Here is a 19342-nt window from a genome sequence, read left to right as displayed (position 1 = left end):
ATGCACCCGGTGCACTTCGTAATGCAAACAGACCAAAAACTCAAAGAGAGGAAAGAATTAAACAGAGAACAGCAGGTATTGGAAATAGAAGAAGTAAAGGCCAAATCGAACAGTGTGAAGGAGAATATATACTCCCCTATGAAGGATCCCAGACGGCATATGGGCTAGGCATAGAGTAACGACATTCTGTAGAATTTGCCCACAAGCTGTTTGAAGTGTCGGCAATTTGGAACTGCCAGACTAGGACTTGACTATTGGAGTACACTGGCCACGGGCTCCCCATCGATGGCCATCAGATTTCTGTTCTGTGGATTTGGTTCTCGGGAGGAGCCCTCGAGCCGGGAACTGAGTTTGCATCGTAGCCACTCATGGCAACAGAGGGGTTGCTGAGTGGCGTAGGGTGGTAGATAGATGGGTGTCGGTCTGAGAGGTTCGGGCTTGTGTTCCCCCCTCTGTAGGAATAGTCAACTGCATCGCCTTTCCATGGCATATTGGGTCGCAGCGGCGACTGTGAGGATTCCGATCTGGCCCTGCAGAGGGGATCGCGAAGCAGAGGAGGCGGGATGGGCTGGGGGCTCGATCGGTGAATTTCAACAGGAGTTCCAAGCCCATGGTTTTGCGCAAATGGGTGCGATGTTCTCGGGCTGCCTGTCAGAGGGGCTGTGAAGTGGCCGCCATATGGATATCGGTCACTCGGAGCTGGTGAAAGCGGCGATGCAAGACCTGAGCTTGTCAAACTGCCGGCGGGACTGTAGCCCATCCCACCAAATCCTGGGGTCATGGTAGTCGGAGAAGCATGTTCGCTCGTATCATGCCTTCGTCCGTCGACGATCAAGGGTCTTATCATGTGCTGGGCATACGATTGTGTATTGAAATGTCCTGGTGAGGGCATAGGGGCATTCATGCCATGGACTGCTCCGTAGGGGGAATGAAGTGCCTGGACGTTGTCGAATCCCTCAGGGACTGCTCTCATCTTTATCATACGATCGCGATCATCAGCGTTCAGACGCTTGATTTTGGCACGTCTGTCACACGGATTAGCGAGGACTATGTCGGCAATTAGTGTGATGATTAACTACCTGTTCTGGAACCAAACTTGGACCTGGCGCGAACTGAGGCCAGGGATCTCCCGTGAGAGCCGCTCACGGTGTGCCGCATCTGGGTGAGGCTGTTTTGCGAACTCACTCATGAGGAACCGTGTTTGCTGGTGGGTGAGTCTAAACTAATAAGCTCTTGCCTTGAACGAGCAACACGTACACTGACCTAAATCGCTTCATCTTACGTCGAGCAGCCGCCCTTTCTGCTGGAGTTTGGGCTGAATGCTCTCCCTCCCCGTCAAGCATATCGTCATCATCGAGGTCGTCCTCCTCTTCATCCTGTGGCGAGTCGATTCTTGCTCTTTGGCTGGATTGAGTGGACGAGAGGTCGTTTGTTTGGCGACTTGGTGGCACGAAAGTACTGTTAGTGGCAGTTTTCGGGGTTCCGATCAGCCCTAAGTTAATCATGTCCTCCATATCTGCGGTACTGGGTTTCATCCCGTAGCTATCATTTTGAAGGACAGAGTCCCTGGGCCCTGGCAACGACATCCTACCTCGGTCTATCGTCTGGAAAGGGGGTGAGTACACCTGAGTCGCCCCGGGTCTCATGTGAATTCCCAGAGCATTGCCTCTGTTTTCTGCCGGGTGGCGCATTAGAGAAAGTCTTGAGGCTTCGTTCCGTGGTTGATGTTGCTGTGCAGGTCCACTACCACTGTGGGAAGTAGTTGGATTGTGTGCTTGCCAGCTCGAAGGGGCCGGCAGCTCAACATTGACATCGTAAGGATTAGACATGCGAGGGCTTGTAGACGTAAGAGATGCTTCGTATCTGCTGAATGGCCAACGGCTATGCTCTGTCTCGTACTGCCTTGTGACAAGCATTTGGACGATGTGTTGAAGGGGGACAAGCCCAACTTGAATGAGAAGAATGGTCGTGAGACCGACGACTGTAGCTAGACAGGTACACCAACACAGTGCACCTCCAATTTTTCTGTCTTGCTTTCACGGACGGGTCGGCCTGCTGCAGAAAGGTTGAAACCACTTCCGAGATGGCAACGGAAGGACGAACAAGGGCGTGATAGTTTAGCGGCGAGTCAGCATGCAGCAGAGTATCACTGGATTGGAAGAGAAGGAATGTGAAGAAGAGGTGATCCTGAAGTAGGGACGACGAAATAGATATCGTATCCTAAGGTAGGGGCGAAACGAAATGATGGTGATGATTTAAACGAAAGACTCTGAGACCTGTGGTCTGCGTAATGAAAAGAATGGATAAGAACATAAACCGCAACCTGGAGAAAGATACAGTTGATATGTCTTGGATCGGAAGGAGTGATATCCAGAATGTTAACAGTTCACATTGGCGCTGGGCTTGGGATGGATATATGAATTCAAACTGGTAAGTCAAAACACGCCCAAGTTATGGCGGAGTCAGACGAATGAAGCCGTCACTGCCATGTCCTTGCCCAGGGGGGCCGAGCAAGGTCATCACATTTTGAGGACTTCCCCTGTCATGGAAGGTGTAGAATAAGAAAGCAAAAAGTGTGGTGCTTGCCCACGCACCCATGGACCGGCCTGCGTCAGGAGTGAACACCAACGACTAACAAGAGGTGGGGTTAATATCTGATGCTGTCTGGCGGAGAGTTGAACGAGCGATCCGTTGCATGCCTGAGCTCTCCGGACAGGGTTCCATATCGGAGATACTTATCCCACTCTTTAATGCTACATACGCATGCTAGAACGGCAGAAACAAGCTTTCGAGCTGATTCATGAGCTTTCTTATGGCATATTGGCGACGAACTGGGCCTGACAAGTCTGTACTATGGCGATGGATAGCGACATGTGTCGAGAACAAAACTAGATCGGTTGAGGTGCTGAGGCATCGATGCTGTTGTTCGTGACTGGGCCTGGACGTAATTGACACAGTCAGGAAAGATGCAGTGCCGGGCAAGGTTTCCTCTGAAATTGTTACTGGATTTTCTGAATCTGAGTCGATGTTGCGGCTTTAGTTAGTGCATGTTGCGCATAACCGTTGTCGCGGCTTGTGCGGGAACGAGCCAGTAGAGTCTTGACAGGGGTGTAGGGGGGGTGCAATGCCACCCACTGTGGGTAGGATTGTACATGTAATCTTCTCTAGGATCTGACTGGCCTCCAAGATTGCAGGGGTATTTCATGGGAAAAGCATATTTGGGCGGGAGGCAAGGACGTGTGTTGAATGAAAGACATGGGCAAGATGAGATGAGGGACTATTGGCCAAGAAGGCTGATAGATTGTTACAGGAAGAAGGTTGATGAAGGATGGGGAGATCGTAAGGATGATCGTCCTCTACCCTGTGAGATATGTAACAAGGCACGTGCAAGGCTGGGCCGTGTGATGGTATGAAGCGAGGTGAGGCGAGACAAGGTATCAAAACGACGCATCCATCGCTGGTCTGACCAGATCAGAGATAAGAGTTAAGACATTGTTGAAGGCGGTCGAAATGGCCGCCTCGGAGGCATTCGCAAGTAGGGCAAGAATCAGCTAGAGGCTGTCATATGTACTTAGTTTGTAGCTGGGCTTGTTTCGACCTTCTCCAACCAAGTCTGACAGATGACTGAACTGAACCCCTTGTGTTTCTGTTCCAAGTTTGAGATTGTGGGGACGACAAGCAACAAAAGTTCAGAGACTCCGCCAAACAATCCATGGAAACGTTATTGTTAGGACGGCACTTGGAGTCCTGGCCGGGGGTGAAAGCAGAATGACAGGATCAATCCAGAAATTACTGCGTACGTATATATACATACATACATGGAGTGCGGTGTAGGGCCAGCCTGACGAGAGAGGGGCGGCACTTTGGTCGACTCTTGCAGGCATATAGAAGTCTCCGGTGCTCGAAGGGAGACAACAGTAAAGCCCATGTGAAGTCGCGGGTAACGGAGCCTCTCTTGAGCCTTAGGGATCCTGTCGAAGGGCTCAGGAAGATTCTATTTCTGGTGGCTAACAATGAACTCTTGTGACTTGTGAATTGTGCGGGTAAGACCGGTGGGATGTTTCGTCGCTCCTCTAGTTGTCACAGGCTATCATCTGTGCTGCTAAAGGAATGTGGGAGTAGCAGCGGTTGCATTGACTCGCGGGTATCCGTAGACCACATGGAACGACTTCATTGTTGGTGCCCGTTCCGTCATGCACTGGAGCAAACATGGTCGTGTTGACAAACCACTGCAAATGATAGAAGTCCTATATATATCTACCGGCCGCAAGGTCCGCAGTGCAGATTTTTGTGCTTCATGTGAGTCGGGTCTGAACCTGCGATGAATATCGGCGTCGTTGTCCGGGCGTTGGTTGTTCGCACAACTTGATCTTGAGATGGATTGTGACGGGACAGTGCTTTGTTGAAGATTTGTTGGTGGTGTGGCGCGATAGGAAGGGAAACCTGGAAAGACGCATTGCCGATCATTGGGCCGTTCCTGCCTCGATCCTGACAATCTAAGTTTAGCAGGCAACATGTTTTGGATTCTGACAGACAACTATCCAAATGCACTTGCTTCTGCTCCATACCTACCTACCTACCTTGAGCACTCATCAAACCTGAAGTGGGCAGGGTACTATGGTAGTTAGGTGTAGACTTGATTGATTACCTTAGTAGGTACCTACCTACCTTGCGTCGTAGACGGGATGTAGCTACCAATTGTAGTACTGTCCCTACCTACTATATCGTATTAGATACCGATACCGGTAGACTCCTCCTAACATTAGTACCTAGTACTCATCTGCTCCTGAAGAACATCAAACAACCCGACAGCATGCCTTCTCAGCGCCTAGTGTACCTTATTTCATGCGATGCCAGGTGCCCGCCAACGGGTAGTAGTGCTGTCTAGGATCAGGGATCGTGTTTAGCCTTGTGAGCTCGGGTCTAGACGTTTCATCCTTCGACTGGGCTTGAGCTTTTACACATCCGTCATGGATTGACGCTGTTCCTGATGTGATCAATACTTGCTCAACAGCATTGATGACGACTCCAGCACTCACTGAAACGACCCTTCTTTCTGCGGCATAGAAACACGGGCCGTATTATGAGCCTCAATCTTCCGTCTCTAGCACCAACAAAAGGCCAGGCCAGGACCTTTCATATCTAAAGCCCCAAGAATGTCTTCGACGTCCACATTTATTGCCTGACATGGGGTACTGCAATTACCGTTGGTGCCAAGGTCCCAAAGCTTAGGAACAGTTCTAATTTGCCGAATACCACATGATTTCTCAAACTGCCGCTCTTCCTTCCTGTCATACTGGGTAAGACGAAGAGGTCACCCTGCTAACATGAAAGCTTTGCTTGTTGTCTCATTTCCTCTGAGATGAGCCTCTTATATTCTCAAGGAAAGCTGACCAAACTGAGTCAGGTTGGGATTACACAGCATCATCGAAACTAGCATTGACCAAACTGCTCCAGAGGTATTGCTGAGACAAGTTTTGAGTCTTGACTTGCCCATAGCGCAGCATGGGGAACCAGAGAACAAGCTAACATCTCGTAATGCAACGGAATCTTGCTGATCATAGTACTATTGCGATCACATATAGGTACGGTTCAGTGCTCTGTCAGTAGCCGAATCAGGGTACAAGCTTGATCATAAGCGAACACAAAATGCAGGATAGGCAACACTAACATTGAAAATGTTGTTACTCGCACTACAATGCAAAGTCGTTCTCTTGCTAAAGTGCCCATCCCGTTCGCACGGTATCCAGTCGGCTCCATGCATACTTTCGCTTCAAGGAGAGAGCTTCGAGTCGTTTCACAAACAAATCATTTGGCTACTGTCGGGCAAATCTATGTTAGGAAGCAGTTAGAACACCCATTCCACAAGTCCGTCCATCGTTCTGTGCGGCTGCAGAACATGAATATTCATGGTTATGGAGACACAACGATGCACCTAGTTCAAAACAGGCTCTGAGCTCCATTGTGGTGGGCTCTTCCGGAAATATTCGTCCATCAACCAAACTTTAACAGCCACCTCAAAAGGGCGATTGATTTGCAGCTTTCCGTATGTACATACACAAACGAATATGTTACAGCCACACCTCTTTTGTCCCCAGATTTCAGGAGTGCCTGCTCCGCCTTCGATGAACGGGCCCTGGAACTTTCAAGACATGGATGATTGAGTACCGAAGCTGACTATCTCTTAAAAACAGAAAACCTTCATGATTAGGGATTCTTAGGCAGTACTCGGGGAACAAGAAAATATTCAAGACTTTAGAAGAGGTTGCTAAAATAAACTTAGAAAAGAGCCCCCTAAGCTTAGGTATAATTGCCTAAGTCTTTCCGCCACTTAGGATGAAGGCCCTAAATTTTCTTACCTCCCCCGTGGCAGTATGATCTTACAGGACATGATTAATCATACCTCGAATCTATCCAACCTGATCAAGCACACAACAAGAACACAACACAGATTTCTTCTGCATCTACAATTTTTACAAGCGCCTACGCGTCGTTATTGAAGTAGAAGACTTTAAAGAGGTGAGCCTCTACTGTCTGTAAAGAGAAAAAATATCCATGCTCTGTCTTGAAGTTGCCAATCACCCGTCACTTCGTGTCGTTTATTACCGTGATTGAGAATTCCGAGTGGGATCTTCTGTTAGTTCCACTAACGTTTTGACCAGGATGCCAACGTTCTTTTTCTTCGAGAACCTTATCCTAGGTATACTTTGGGGGCCCCTGCCCGTAATCACCTGCCCTGATTTTAAACTGTTATTACAATTCTTCTTGTAGGCAAGTTTGCGAGGATAGATCCTCAGCAGGTTCAGAGAATTTGCTTTGGGGATCCCTGGAAGCCGTATGTTTTGCAAGTCCCTGCCTGAATTCTCCTAAATTTACATAACCTTTGTTCAACCGCCCGAAACTCGTGTCCAGTCTCTTAAACTTATAGTTAGCTGTACGTACTATTAGAGTAGGCTGCTCTTCTTGTTGTAAGGGAACACCAATCCATACGGTGATGTCGTAACTCTTGAACACCACTAATCTAAGTATTCTCTAGGCTACGCACATGATTCAACTCTGCTGTTTATTGGCGGCCCTCTACTGATCGGGCACTAACCGTGTTTCCCGTGTATATGTACGCTTTTATTGCATTATGTTACCAAGATATCTTGTGAAGGAGCATAGTAGAGTCTTGATGGTCCCAAGACCTTGTTCTGGGACAGGAGGTGTACACCCTTCAATCTGATTAACCACTCGCATTCGTTTCTGGGTAGGAGGGTGATAATCATCAACAAAGGGTTTTGGTCAAGATGAAACCGACATGCCCTCTTGGCCGAGATGGGGAAGACAAATGCCCAACTCTGCAATCTTTGAATCCATATGCTATTAATGAGCGGTGATATTCTAATTCCTACCTGTAGTGATGGAACCTGCGAGGAGACAAGGAGAGAACCTACGTGTTTACCATTTATCTAATTCTTACTAGAAATTACTATGGTCGTTACGATACGGGTATAAACCTGAATTGCTCCAGCAGAATGTTCTGTAGATATTATATGGAGGGCCATCTCTCCCCCACAACTGTTGGCACTTTCTTCCTCCCCTTGATCTAGCAGGTCGCAAGTCTAAATACGGAGAGTTTCCAAGTGGCCTGTTTAATATGGAGATGATCAGGTTTCAAGATGAAGCTTGTGGCAATCCAATGGCTACAGCCTAGCCAGCTGGAATCGCTCAGGTGACCCTTGTTTGCTGAAGCCGAAGCATGAAACACTCGACCGCCGGGTCGTAACAACATGTAACGAGCATGGAATCTCGACACCATTTGAGAGTCTGACTTGAGAGTCTAGTTGTGCTATTATGCTATCCTAACTCAAGATTGATAGCAGTCTGTAGTCGCAGGTATCAATGTAATGGATGTCATATAGGCTAGTAGTGACAAAAAGTCTGGCTTCCAACACCCTCTCATGTCTGGAACATAGTCCACAGTAGTCAGCTGTATTCACGCAACTGCCGTATACATACCCTGGCAGAAGATCGAGTGTTTTCTCCATCCTGGAGAAGACACAGCCTAGAAACATGTCAATTACGCTTGTTGGTATCTTTCGCTTTCGGGGCAAGCTCAAGTCAATCTGTCTGCTCTGCAGTTGCATCTTTTCAGTAATATCAAACCGATTTCTAAAATCTTTATCGGGGTTGATGGGGACGTGTGGATTGGATGGCGATATAGGATATATCTCATTGAGCTAGGAAAATCACAGCTATTTATTTCCTAATTTCTCGATATACTCTGTGATTGTGTTATTCTAAACAGTTTCATCATTGGGATTTCCTTCGCCCTCTCGTGGTGATTCAGAATAAATCTGCCTCGAGAAACAGAAAGGAGCAAATACCGAAAGAATTAGGGGTTTGTCTCAGAGTCTTGATGCAGATTAACTGACTATTTCGCGGGTAGGAGACTTCTGTCACTTCGCAAATCTATCCCCAACTGTCACTTGATGCGAAACAGGTGATTCTCTTGGCTGCATATTCGACACGTACATCTTAAGCATGCCTTACCAGAGAAACTATGCCTCACTTCTGCTCAACTTTGATCAGTGTCTCCTGTTTTCATAACTCCCCGAGCGGTCTATCACTGAGAGAGACCTATTCGTACAGTAAAGACTACCTACCCTGCTACCTAGACAAGGTCTAATGATCGGCGGGTGTTTCAATCAATTGGTCGAACGAAGGCTCGCAAAGAAGGCCCGTAAACAGAAGCACGAAACCAAACAAAAAGTGACTGAGCGCAGATAGACAGTTTCATCTTTTAGGTGTCAGTGCAGCTAGACAAGCTAACAAGATATGGTGGACTCGGTGATGGTTGTTTCGAGCTTTGACCTCTACATTTTAGTTAGTAATTGGTGTTGTGGGCCTTGCTTGGTTGGTGCTAAGGCAAAAGACCCGGACTCTTCTTCCATAAGAAGAAGTTATAGAACCACGCAGAAGGTACGCAGTACAATAAAGACGTTGAATCTACCCTTGTGTTTATGAGGCAAGGGTAAGGGTAATGATTCAACAGACACAACTGCCGAAGAGGCTGACGGGTGGTTCATTTCGAGGCTATTGCCGCCCTGCTCTGACACCCATCAGGATATCGGATGTGTCTGCATGAGCCTTGATTGCACGGTCAGACCTCTTGAGAAGGTCTCGGCTTTATGTCGTACGATGATGTACTCGGTGCATTCTGACAAAGAGAGGCGTGCTCTCGGGCATCATTCCCGGGTACCTAGGAGATGCAAGAAAACTCAGCATCTCGGGCCTAAGCAATGAATCCTAAACAATGAAAATATTTTGGTAATTTAATCTAAGCCTAGGGGGGCCCCTTGATGAATTTACTTCAGTACCAGAGTCTCCTTCCTCATCCGAAGCTATATTAATCAGCATTGATTCTCCTCATGATACCGTCGTTGGTCTCCCCCAAGTCGGGCAATTCCACTTCCTCTTTCTGTTCAGGTGCCGCCAGAGCTGACAGTAACTATTGAAAACCTCGTCATCCTCACCAAAGAGAGTCCCATGTAGAACTTTATGTATTCCAGTTGAGAACTGCGATTGTCGTAGGCATGTTCAGTGACCTTATCCTCTCTTGCCGTGGTCCAGGATGGCTCAACGGTAATCAAATGAGAGGCCTCTGCTATAATTAGACCAACGCCCCCCCTAAGTAGCACTCATTATGTCACCGATACAGATATCCAGGCGGGGCGGAGGACAAAAATATCGTACCTATATCTTTGTTTACTTTCCTTGATGTCAAGAGCGGCTAGCAATGATGTGGAATACTTGTCCAGACCAACGGCATCATAAGGGACTCCCTGGCGGAATACAGAGTCTGCAACCATCTTGAGTCGTTCTTTTCCTATCAATTGATGTTCAAGTGGGATCGTTTTGTAAAGGCCATCAGATCTTAGCTGGTGGAGGAGAAACATCAAAAGACTTCTATCCTGAGCGATTACAAGACTTAGTTCAATTTAGATGAATTTAGTATAGGATCACGAGGCTCTATACTAGTGATTTATGGTATATTGAGTTAATGTCAAGAACTTTTCTTGCTTCCTAGGTTATCGCTAATGGCAAGATGTTGCAAACCTAGTATGTGATGTATGGATTGGCCCATAGCAACTCAGGATAGGGTAACTTGAACATTATTACTGTTTTTATTTTTGTTTTTATTGATACAGTCTCGTGAAGAGCACACCGAAGTTCAATCAGGTATTTCTGTCACCGAAGATCTGTCAAGGAAGTGACTCAGTAGTCGTAAAAGCCCTTGCCACTCTTCTTACCATACCAACCAGCGTTGACCATGTTCTTCAACAACACGCTCGGCCTATATTTGGAGTCAGCGGTCTCCTCATACAGAACCTTCATGATAGATAGACATGTATCGAGACCAATGAAATCAGCAAGCTGAAGAGGACCCATGGGCACGTTTGTGCCGTTCTTCATGATGGCATCAATGGAGTCACGGTCTCCAACACCAGTCTCAAGACAAATGATCGCCTCGTTAATATAAGGCATGAGGATACGATTGGCAAGGAATCCAGGAGAGTCGGCTGACACCGAAGTGATCTTGCCCATGCGCTTGCAGAACTCAACGGCAGTGTCGAGAGTGTCCTGGCTAGTCTGCAGGCCGCTGATGATCTCAACGCCCTTCTGTACAGGGACGGGGTTCATGAAATGGGTCGACACAACGCGAGAGGAAGCCGAAGTATCAGTGGGATCTTTGGTAGTGGCCGCGGCGATGCGGGTGATGGAGATAGAAGAGGTGTTTGTAGCGAGAATAGCGTGCTTGGGGCAGATCTGAGCCAGCTTGCCAAATATGTCAAACTTGAGATTGGGCAGCTCAGGAACAGCCTCGATAACCATGTCTGCAGAGGAGAGGTCTTCCATTTTGGTGCTTGTACTGAGAAGAGAACGGGCGCTGTCGGCCTGCTCCTGCGTGATCCTTGACTTTGAGACATCCTTTGCTAGGAGTTTCTCAGCAAAGGCAATGCCCCGGGCCAGAGCCTTGTCTGAAGTATCGATCAAAGTAACGGGAACCTGAGCCTTTTGAGCTGCAACAAGAGCAATCCCCAATCCCTATCGTGGTGCTGTTAACTGTCTGAACGCCAGAAATGTCTTTCACATGCTCTTACCATTTGACCCGCACCGATAACACCAAGCTCCTTGACCTCTGCGGCGGCATATTGGCGAGGTGAAGAGCTGAAGCAGCGGGCATGACGCACAACTGCCATAGAAGGCATTCGAAACATTGGGGCAGCCATTTTTTTTTCTTTTTGTTCTCGAAGACTGTGTGGGGGGATTTTGGAAATCACGATAAAATAGTAAAGTGCCAGGACTCTTTAAGTTCTTCCCCACGGGGACGTTGGTATCTACGCCGACGCCGACGCCGACGCCGAAATCAACGGCTCATGCCATCATATGGCGGGTAACCTCGGCTCGGAGCCGGCGGATCTTTCTTATCAATTGCCGAACTTTCTTTATCTTATCAACTCTTATCGAGCTTCGCGTTAATTAGACACGCCAGACAAGACGCGTCTAAGCGCGTCGTATAATGAAGTAGGTGCCTTAGTGGGACTACCTAAGTACTAATGTTTTCTCATGTTGTCAAGGCAGCACAACCCCACGACCTTTAAATAGAGGCAGGCAACTATTTGTCTGTCAATGTTGAGTGAAACAAGATCATGGAGTTGGCAGATGGATCAACAGATATTGTGCACCCAGAAGTGCGAGCGCATATCAACAGTCTTGTCTCAGCGGTAAGTTTTCCCATATTACCAATAAGTTAGAATGTTCTGACAAGCGGATTCTAGCTTGGAGGCATCAGCGCCGACGATGATGGCGGCTATCAACTCGGTGACGATGCCCTCGAGGTTCTTCGCGATCTAAAACGATGGATACGCTTCTACGACGAAAAGACGAATCGGATGGATGTTGCGCGATGCATACACGAGGCGAACCTGATCGAGGGTGATCTGCTCCCCATTCTCTCGACGTGGCCCGAAAACGCCACGGACAGCAAATTCAAGTCCAGGATAGCCTTGGCTTGCTTCGAACTCATGGTTCCTCTCACGTGGCCGATGGCAAGGGACAGAGAGCGAATGACGGTCAATCACCACCGCCATATGCCGGTCCTGGAGCTTGCCCAGGTTGGATATAAGCGAGCCGTTATCAATTACGACGGAGCTCGCGTACTTCATACAGCTGTACGGGTGGCTCTCCCATCCATGGCAATACCGATTGGCGACCGAACACAACGTGATCATGGTATCATCAAGCTGGTATTGTTCTTCCTCCGTAACATCGCCATGATCGAGCCTCCCCCTGATGTTAAATACGAAGGCGATGAGTCTCAAATATCTCGATCCGCCACTATCGATGCGTTCTCATACCAAGACATCTTCCTCGTGCTATTGACGCTTGCATCGAATATGGGAGAGGATTTTCGAACCGAAGATACATCTGTCATGGAAATTATATATCATTTAGTGAAACAAGTTGACGTTGAAAAGCTCTTCATGAATGAGCAGCAGCTAAGTAAGGCCAAGGCTGGAGAGCTCGCCGATATGATGAGTAAGGAGTCGTCCATGTTGAAGGCATACAACCGCAAAGGCCCAACTCGCCACAACCGATTCGGTACCATGATTTGGGTGAAGCGAGACGACGGCAAGATGTCATCACTTTCGGGCCAAGATGCGCTGGCTGATGCCTCCATGAGGAATCAAAAGATGGATAACTCAAAAACTTTCCGACCTCCTCGCCGAGCACGAAAAGGGGATAAAGATGAGAAAGATCTCGGGTTGCCAACTAAGCTTAATTCTCGTGCTTATGACCAGTTGCGATCGTTTGTCGAAGATTTCCTTGACTCGGGCTTCAACCCCCTGTTCCAACATGTCCGCAAAACCATTGATAGGGAGGCACCACATGTAATGCAGTATCACCGCCGTCAATTTTTCTACTTGGTAGCATGGTTCCTGGAAGCCGAGCGCATGAGGCGCAAGGCAAGGAAACAGTCGACTAAGAATCCCAGCGAGGACATCAGCAGTTTCAACCTTGTTGCAGGTGTTCTCAACCAGGAGATGTTCATCACTCTCAATAAAGCTCTCCATGAGTCGCTGGAGATGAAGGATTGGCATGAATTAACCGCTGTTATGCGTTGTTTTACACAGATCCTTCTCACCGTGCAGGAAATGTCAGAGTCAGGCAACGAGGACAACGAAGAGATCGCCGAAAACGTGCTTAGTCGTCTATTTTACGAAGAAGCAACCCACGATGCAATTGCCACCATTATCAGAACTTACAAGGACCAAAGCTTCAACTACCTTGATGCTGCCACGGAACTGGTCCACCACTTCCTCCGTATTCTGGAAGGATACTCAAAGCAGAACATCGATATGCAAGTTCGCTCGCGGAAGCGAACTCGACGGAAGAAGAAGGCTGCCCAAGACGCTGCAGGAATCGAAAATGACAATGACGAGAATGACGGTTCAGACAATGACGCCGCATCCGCTGAACGAATAACTAAAGAACGAAAGTTCGACTTTCATCGCTTTGCAACGCGTTTCACGCCCCAGAGCGTAGTGGATACATTTGTCGCTTTCACCAAGTATTACCGTGATCTGACAGACTCGCAACTCAAGCGAGCGCATCGATATTTCTATCGCGTGGCTTTCAAAGCAGAGGCGAGTGTCATGCTATTTCGTGTGGACATAATTCACCTCTTTTATAACATGATCAAAGGCCCTGCTGCGCTTGACAAGTCCTCTAGGGTGTTCAAGGAGTGGGAAGAGTTGGTGAAGCAGATACTGCGCAAATGCTTCAAGAAGCTTGAACAGCGACCAGAACTGCTTGTGGAGATGCTCTTCAGCAAGGGATCTAGCACTGCCTTCTTTCTCGAGTACGGCTTCGAACGACAAACTGTCACTGCAGCCAGCAAAGCCAAATCTGCAGCTGAGCTGGTCTTCAAAAACACTGAAGAGCTAGACCGGCAGATCGCCATTGTCGTTGGAGCAATGTTGGACAAGAACCAGGCAAACCATGTCGCCTGGATCAAGAAAATCCTCGGCGACGCTGAGAGCGAACGTAAAGCTTTTATGGCAGCGGAAGAGGCAATGGCTTCAGTTGAGCCTGTACAAGATGATGCTGAGGAACAGCCAACAGAGTCGGGGCCAAAAGCTCCTCCTATATTTTGTGAGTTCAATGAGATTCGAGTATTTGTTCCTTCACTAATAATGCCTAGTCGTGCGTCCAGATGATAAGGACCGTCGTAATGCCATGTTCAAGAACTCTCATATGCGACTTCTTATGAAACTTGTCGGTCTTCAGCTATTAGGCCCGGCATCAGATGAAACACCCGAGTCCGCATGGATTATACCTTCTGATGTATCTGCCGATGTTCTCACGGATGCCATCCACTACATCAACCAAGCCGAGTTCAGCCCTCCAACATTTGACGAGGGAGTTCTGGCAGAACACCAGCTGAAACGCAAGAGTGCGCCACGCAAGAAGGCCGATTTCGATGATGATGAGGAGGGCGAGCTTGACGACCCCATGTTCGGACCCCTCGGTCCCACGGTGCGCAAACCCATTGACGAAGAAGATGGCCCCAAGAAGTCACCCAGGAAACGTAGGCCTCGAAAAGAACTTACCGAAGAAGAAAGACAAAAGAAGCGTAAAGAAAGGCGAAGAAAAGAGCAAGAAAAGGTGAAGCGCTTGAGATCAGAAAAGTATGTAAGGCCCGAGGACGATGAAACGGATTCTGAATACGACGAAGTCTTCTACGCTCGGGAACGAGAGGCAGAAGCAAAGGCATCCGCCATCCGCCACGTTGCGGAACGCCTTATTGTATCTAAAAAGCCAACTAGAAAGCGTGGAATTGCAGCTACAGAATCTGCATCAAGTAGTGAGGAGCATCAGGGAGGAGGTGACGATTCTGATTCTGGTCACGATTCTGATTCTGGTCACGATTCTGATTCTGGTCACGATTCTGATTCTGGTGATGATTTCATTCTTAGGGCAATGAATACAACTCTTGAGGAAGAGAACGGGGGGCAGCCAGAAGGAGCATTGCCAGATGGCAGTGATGGAGAGGGTCGCAAGAGGAGACGAATCAGTGTTGAAAAGACTCAGCCTGACGAGGATGAGGAAATGGGCGGCGTGAATAGGAATGGAGATGAGGATGAGGATGAGGATGAAGCACCTGTCGTAACTCGAAGACCGCGTGTACGGGGTGGGTTTGTGGTGGATAGTGATGATGATGATGAGTAGATATTAAGTAGCATAATTACTGGCGTCTGAAGCGTTCATGCTATATAGCATGGTGGGAAAGGGGCAGAGGGATGATACGTCTAGATTTAATGAACGGATGCCACCACCAAAGCTCTGCCATACTATCCTGTGGAAGTCATGGCCAAGACTCGGGAGAACTGGGTGCAAGGCCTGCACTTAGGGAGCAAGAAAACTCAAGACTTAAAAAGAGGATACTGAAATAAACTTAGTAAAATGCCTCCTAAGCTTAAGCTAGACTTACCAAATATTTTTATCGTTTAGGGGTTAAGGTCCTAAGTTTTCTTTCCTCCCCTAGCCTGCCTAGACCAGAGTGGCTTTTCCCCTTATATGGTAAACGAAGATTGTTTCTAGATTTTTAAGTAACGTATACAGTCCCTATTGGGGATGAGAGACTATCAAACAGTGGTATATCCTCCAAACATGTTATCTCATCGGCTTGTATCTTTCTATCAAAAACATAAGTCATATTTTACTCTATGGGGTTGACTTTCTTTGTTGTCGTCTCTCCAAACTCCTCCTTCTTGTCGCTGTGCTCTGCCTAGATTGTATTTGACCTAGCTCTGCAAGATCCTCCTGACTCCTTCTAGGGACACCAGGATACGCAAGCACACTATCGCGATGTTCTGGACGTCGGAGGGCATCTCTCTGTTGCAAAGCAGGTTTTTCGTCGTCCTTGCCGCCCCATGACCCCCCGATTCCTTCCATGATGAAATCGGAGGCTGTTGGCTGGTCAAGAAGAGAGAGTTCCTCGGGGGAGAATATGCAGGGAAGTAGGAGAGCACGGATTGGTATTAGAGCAAAGATGATGACAGGGAAGCCGACAGCGGCTACAGTCTGGGTGATAGCAAAAGTGGCACCGAAGCCGACGAGCTCGATGAGGACAAAGTACCAGATAGCTGAGCGCCGGCGAATTTGAAGTAAGGGGCTGTTTGAAGGCGTGAGGGCCCGATCGCGCGCTAGGAAAATAAGCTTGCTCGTGATACCATTCCCCTCAAGGGCCTGGACACCCATAACAAAGAATAGACCCGCGAGCACACCATGGGGAATCAAGTGAAGGACCACTAAAAGGGGTCCCGTCATAGTACCCAAAGTAAGGAGACCTTGAGCAAAGTTGGAAAACCGTTGCTCTACAACGTGTGTGGCCTCGAAGGAATAGCCACCGCCTACTGGGTTGCCATCGTCATCATCTTCCTTGACAGCTTTTGTAACACAGAGCGACTCCGTATGGAAGGGTGCTTGAGGGATGAGGCCATTGGGAAACGGTAGGCCAAGGATACCTGCAACACCAGTTGTCAAACCGAGGAGGAATATATCCCAGTGAAAACCAGCAGGTTTGCGAAGTGGAAACTCGCTGCCCTGGGCGATAAGTGAAGAAACTTTGGTTGTAAGCAAGGTTGCCAGGAATTCAATATTCTATAACATACCATTATGATCGAACCAGAAGAGAATGGTCAGAAGGACTGCAAAGGGCAGAGCTAGAAAGACGTCACCCACGCTCAAATCCCAGAAGCGGACGAGCCAATCGCGGCCACTGGTAGGCTCAAAGGCGATTCCAGTGGGCAAAACCTCAAGATCAACCTCCTGCATACGGCCGAAATGGACAAAGCCAGTGAAAAAGATGATTGTCAAAGGTGTGCCGTAGTCCTTGAGAAACACGCGCAAGGGGTGGCGGAAAAGGCTGCTCCCGCCAAGTTCGCCGCACACGTATGCTGCCATGAAGACAAGAAGAGCGGCAGCGATGGAGAGATAGAACTCTTGTCCTCTACCGAGATGTTCGAGGACTTGGATGCCCTTTTGTAGGTAGATAAAAGCGACGTAAAACCCAAAGATGTCACAGGGGAAGCGCGTGACCCATCGGAGCCAGTTGCACGAGTTCGTTACGGCGAGAATCCAGTGAAGGATAAGTGACCAACTGGATGGATCAGTTACCAAACTGTGGGAATTGAAAAGAGCCCCGTGTTGCACGGTGAACGCCGACTTACATGCCGATCCAGCACATGAAGCCAATATAATTGACGCCGGTTGGCTTCATGATATCATATACGGTGCTTCAGATGCCCAGGTCAGCTCCACGATGCAAATTCATTTGTGAGTAGTAGTAATCTTACTAGTTGAAGACGGTTATTGGGCCTAGAGAAGCATGGTTAGAGGGACAGCTCGGCGTAGTAGGAAAGGGAGATCAAATTACCCGTAACTCCGACAATGACCAGCGGTTGTGCAGCAAATAGAGAGAAGATAACCGCCCCAAGAACAGAGGAGAGTAAAACTTCGTTGACGCCATAGTTTGACCCTGTTTTCTGGAACATGTCGAGAGAGAAAGCCAGGGCAGGGAGGATGCTTGATGAGAAGTCAGCGCCACACGCAGTTTAATATGTAACGAAGGCAAGACAAGATGAGATGGAGATACTGACTTGGCAAAATACATATACACTGTAGCAGGGACTACACGATAGTCCCACGCGTCCGTCCAGTCGCTGACATAGTATGGTATTCGTCGACGGATGTCACTGATCATACCACGAAAGAGGTGGATTCTCCACCAAGCCTCTTGTTTTTGGCGAGGTGAGGCCATTCCATCGTGGTCTCTTTCGTGTCCTGGCGAAGCTGAAACCATGATGGCTGCCTCTAGAGATAATGACGAAGAACTGTTGTAATGGTATTAGGCCTGACAAGAAATTGTTGTACCTCATGCAGACTGTATCGAACAACGAGTGGCACACTTCAAAGATGACTTTTGAGTGAGGAAGTTCCGTGATTAATAGACGAGACAGTAGGAAGCGGAAACCAACAAAGTTGATATACATACATACATATAAGAAAAGATCAGAATCGGCCGCCCAAGAATGTCACCGGTGCAAGGGTCTTGACTTGTCTTGACTTAGGCTACCAGTCTTCGGAGAAAGTGATTGATTGTTGACTCCACTCAGTAACTAAACACGACAACATCCCTGTCCTGGTTACATCCAAATGCTCAGTGCTCACCGAAATGAGTAAGTAGGTAACGGGGAAAAGGAAGGGAAATAGACTACATCGATATATACCTTATCGAAGCAGTTCAAGGGACTGCGGTGCGGGTCGATAAAACCCACTAATCGGGTCTCACAGGGGGGTAACACCATAAAAAGAGGCACTTCCACCACGCTTCTTTGGGAGTGTGATGTAAGAATGGCTTCCATAATGACAGTGATGCGATCCAGACACCTTGGCAGCCAATAGAGTGCAAGCGACTCAATTGCATGCATGCTTAGACCAAAAGCGATACTCGTTTATTGCCGGCCAAACAGACAAGACAAAAACTTCGATTGTGGGGGATCGGGATGCTTATTAAGACAACATCCAGTGTCTCGACTAAGGGCTGTCACACACATAGGTAGGTACCTACCTAGGTATGTATACCCGAATACGTATAGAGATAGGTAATCAATAAACAGTGCAATGGATATCATGAGAATATCATCATCACTACAACAGCCTAGGTAGGCTGTACTAGTACCTACTACGTGGAAGACTGACTAGGTCCTCCCAGTCCTTATTCATCCTGACATGCACGGAACCTTTCGTCCAAGTCCTAGTTACCAGCCATCCCACATGGATGCAAGTATCGACGTTGACAGCCCACCTTGACCCTGTTGTCGACAAGTGCATGATGTCGTAAAAACTTGTACCTTTTTATTACCCTTTTCGACACACGCGGTTACACCAAGGGAGCAGAGCCTCCTAAACCTCGGTCAGCAGAGGAACTTTCTCAGCCAATCAGCTTCACAGCACCAGCTCGCGGTCGATGATAATCGCGACATCTTGACTTATACTAATAGGTAGAATAGCGTTTGACGGCCACCGGTTGCTTCAGACCATGCCAAGCTCACTAGGATCGGCATTCTCTGTTATTATTTGTTCTGTTAGTTCCTCGGCGGGGCTGGGAGCCATAAATTACGACTCATATTCCGGTCCCTTAGATGGCATTGTTGTCTGGTAGGGCGACGCAAGGAAACTGGGATCTCTTTTCTAAATGACATACCCTCCAGTGGCTAACATCAACTCG

At 48.1% G+C, this 19342-nt stretch overlaps 5 protein-coding genes across 5 annotated transcripts; 1 reads left to right on the top strand and 4 right to left on the bottom strand.

The window, feature by feature from the left end:
• Window positions 1–292: 292 nt before the first annotated feature.
• On the bottom strand, window positions 293–1916 carry FPRO_04830 (uncharacterized protein; the record flags this gene model as incomplete). Its single annotated transcript, XM_031230383.1, has 3 exons — window positions 293–1025; window positions 1080–1217; window positions 1264–1916. 3 exons carry the CDS (start codon window positions 1914–1916, stop codon window positions 293–295), a joined length of 1524 nt encoding a protein of 507 aa, XP_031080525.1.
• A 7475-nt stretch (window positions 1917–9391) lies between these two features.
• Window positions 9392–9854, bottom strand: FPRO_04829 (uncharacterized protein; the record flags this gene model as incomplete). The annotated part of the gene is made up of 3 exons (XM_031230382.1): window positions 9392–9493; window positions 9519–9672; window positions 9739–9854. 3 exons carry the CDS (start codon window positions 9852–9854, stop codon window positions 9392–9394), a joined length of 372 nt encoding a protein of 123 aa, XP_031080524.1.
• A 406-nt stretch (window positions 9855–10260) lies between these two features.
• Window positions 10261–11276, bottom strand: FPRO_04828 (putative 3-hydroxybutyryl-CoA dehydrogenase; the record flags this gene model as incomplete). The annotated part of the gene is made up of 2 exons (XM_031230381.1): window positions 10261–11091; window positions 11148–11276. The coding sequence occupies 2 exons, from the start codon at window positions 11274–11276 to the stop codon at window positions 10261–10263; spliced, it is 960 nt and encodes a 319-aa protein (XP_031080523.1).
• Window positions 11277–11696: 420 nt separating this feature from the next.
• FPRO_04827 (uncharacterized protein) lies at window positions 11697–15279 on the top strand (the record flags this gene model as incomplete). Its single annotated transcript, XM_031230380.1, has 3 exons — window positions 11697–11771; window positions 11826–14202; window positions 14252–15279. 3 exons carry the CDS (start codon window positions 11697–11699, stop codon window positions 15277–15279), a joined length of 3480 nt encoding a protein of 1159 aa, XP_031080522.1.
• Window positions 15280–15774: 495 nt separating this feature from the next.
• On the bottom strand, window positions 15775–17914 carry FPRO_04826 (uncharacterized protein; the record flags this gene model as incomplete). The annotated part of the gene is made up of 6 exons (XM_031230379.1): window positions 15775–16676; window positions 16725–17212; window positions 17283–17348; window positions 17409–17430; window positions 17489–17637; window positions 17712–17914. 6 exons carry the CDS (start codon window positions 17912–17914, stop codon window positions 15775–15777), a joined length of 1830 nt encoding a protein of 609 aa, XP_031080521.1.
• Window positions 17915–19342: the final 1428 nt, after the last annotated feature.

The sequence above is a fragment of the Fusarium proliferatum genome (genome assembly GCF_900067095.1).
Source record: "Fusarium proliferatum ET1 genome assembly, contig: FPRO_scaffold004, whole genome shotgun sequence".
Taxonomy (NCBI): Eukaryota; Fungi; Ascomycota; class Sordariomycetes; order Hypocreales; family Nectriaceae; genus Fusarium; species Fusarium proliferatum.
The sequence above is the reverse complement of the archived record's forward strand: the minus strand, read 5'-3'. Positions and strand labels throughout refer to the sequence as shown.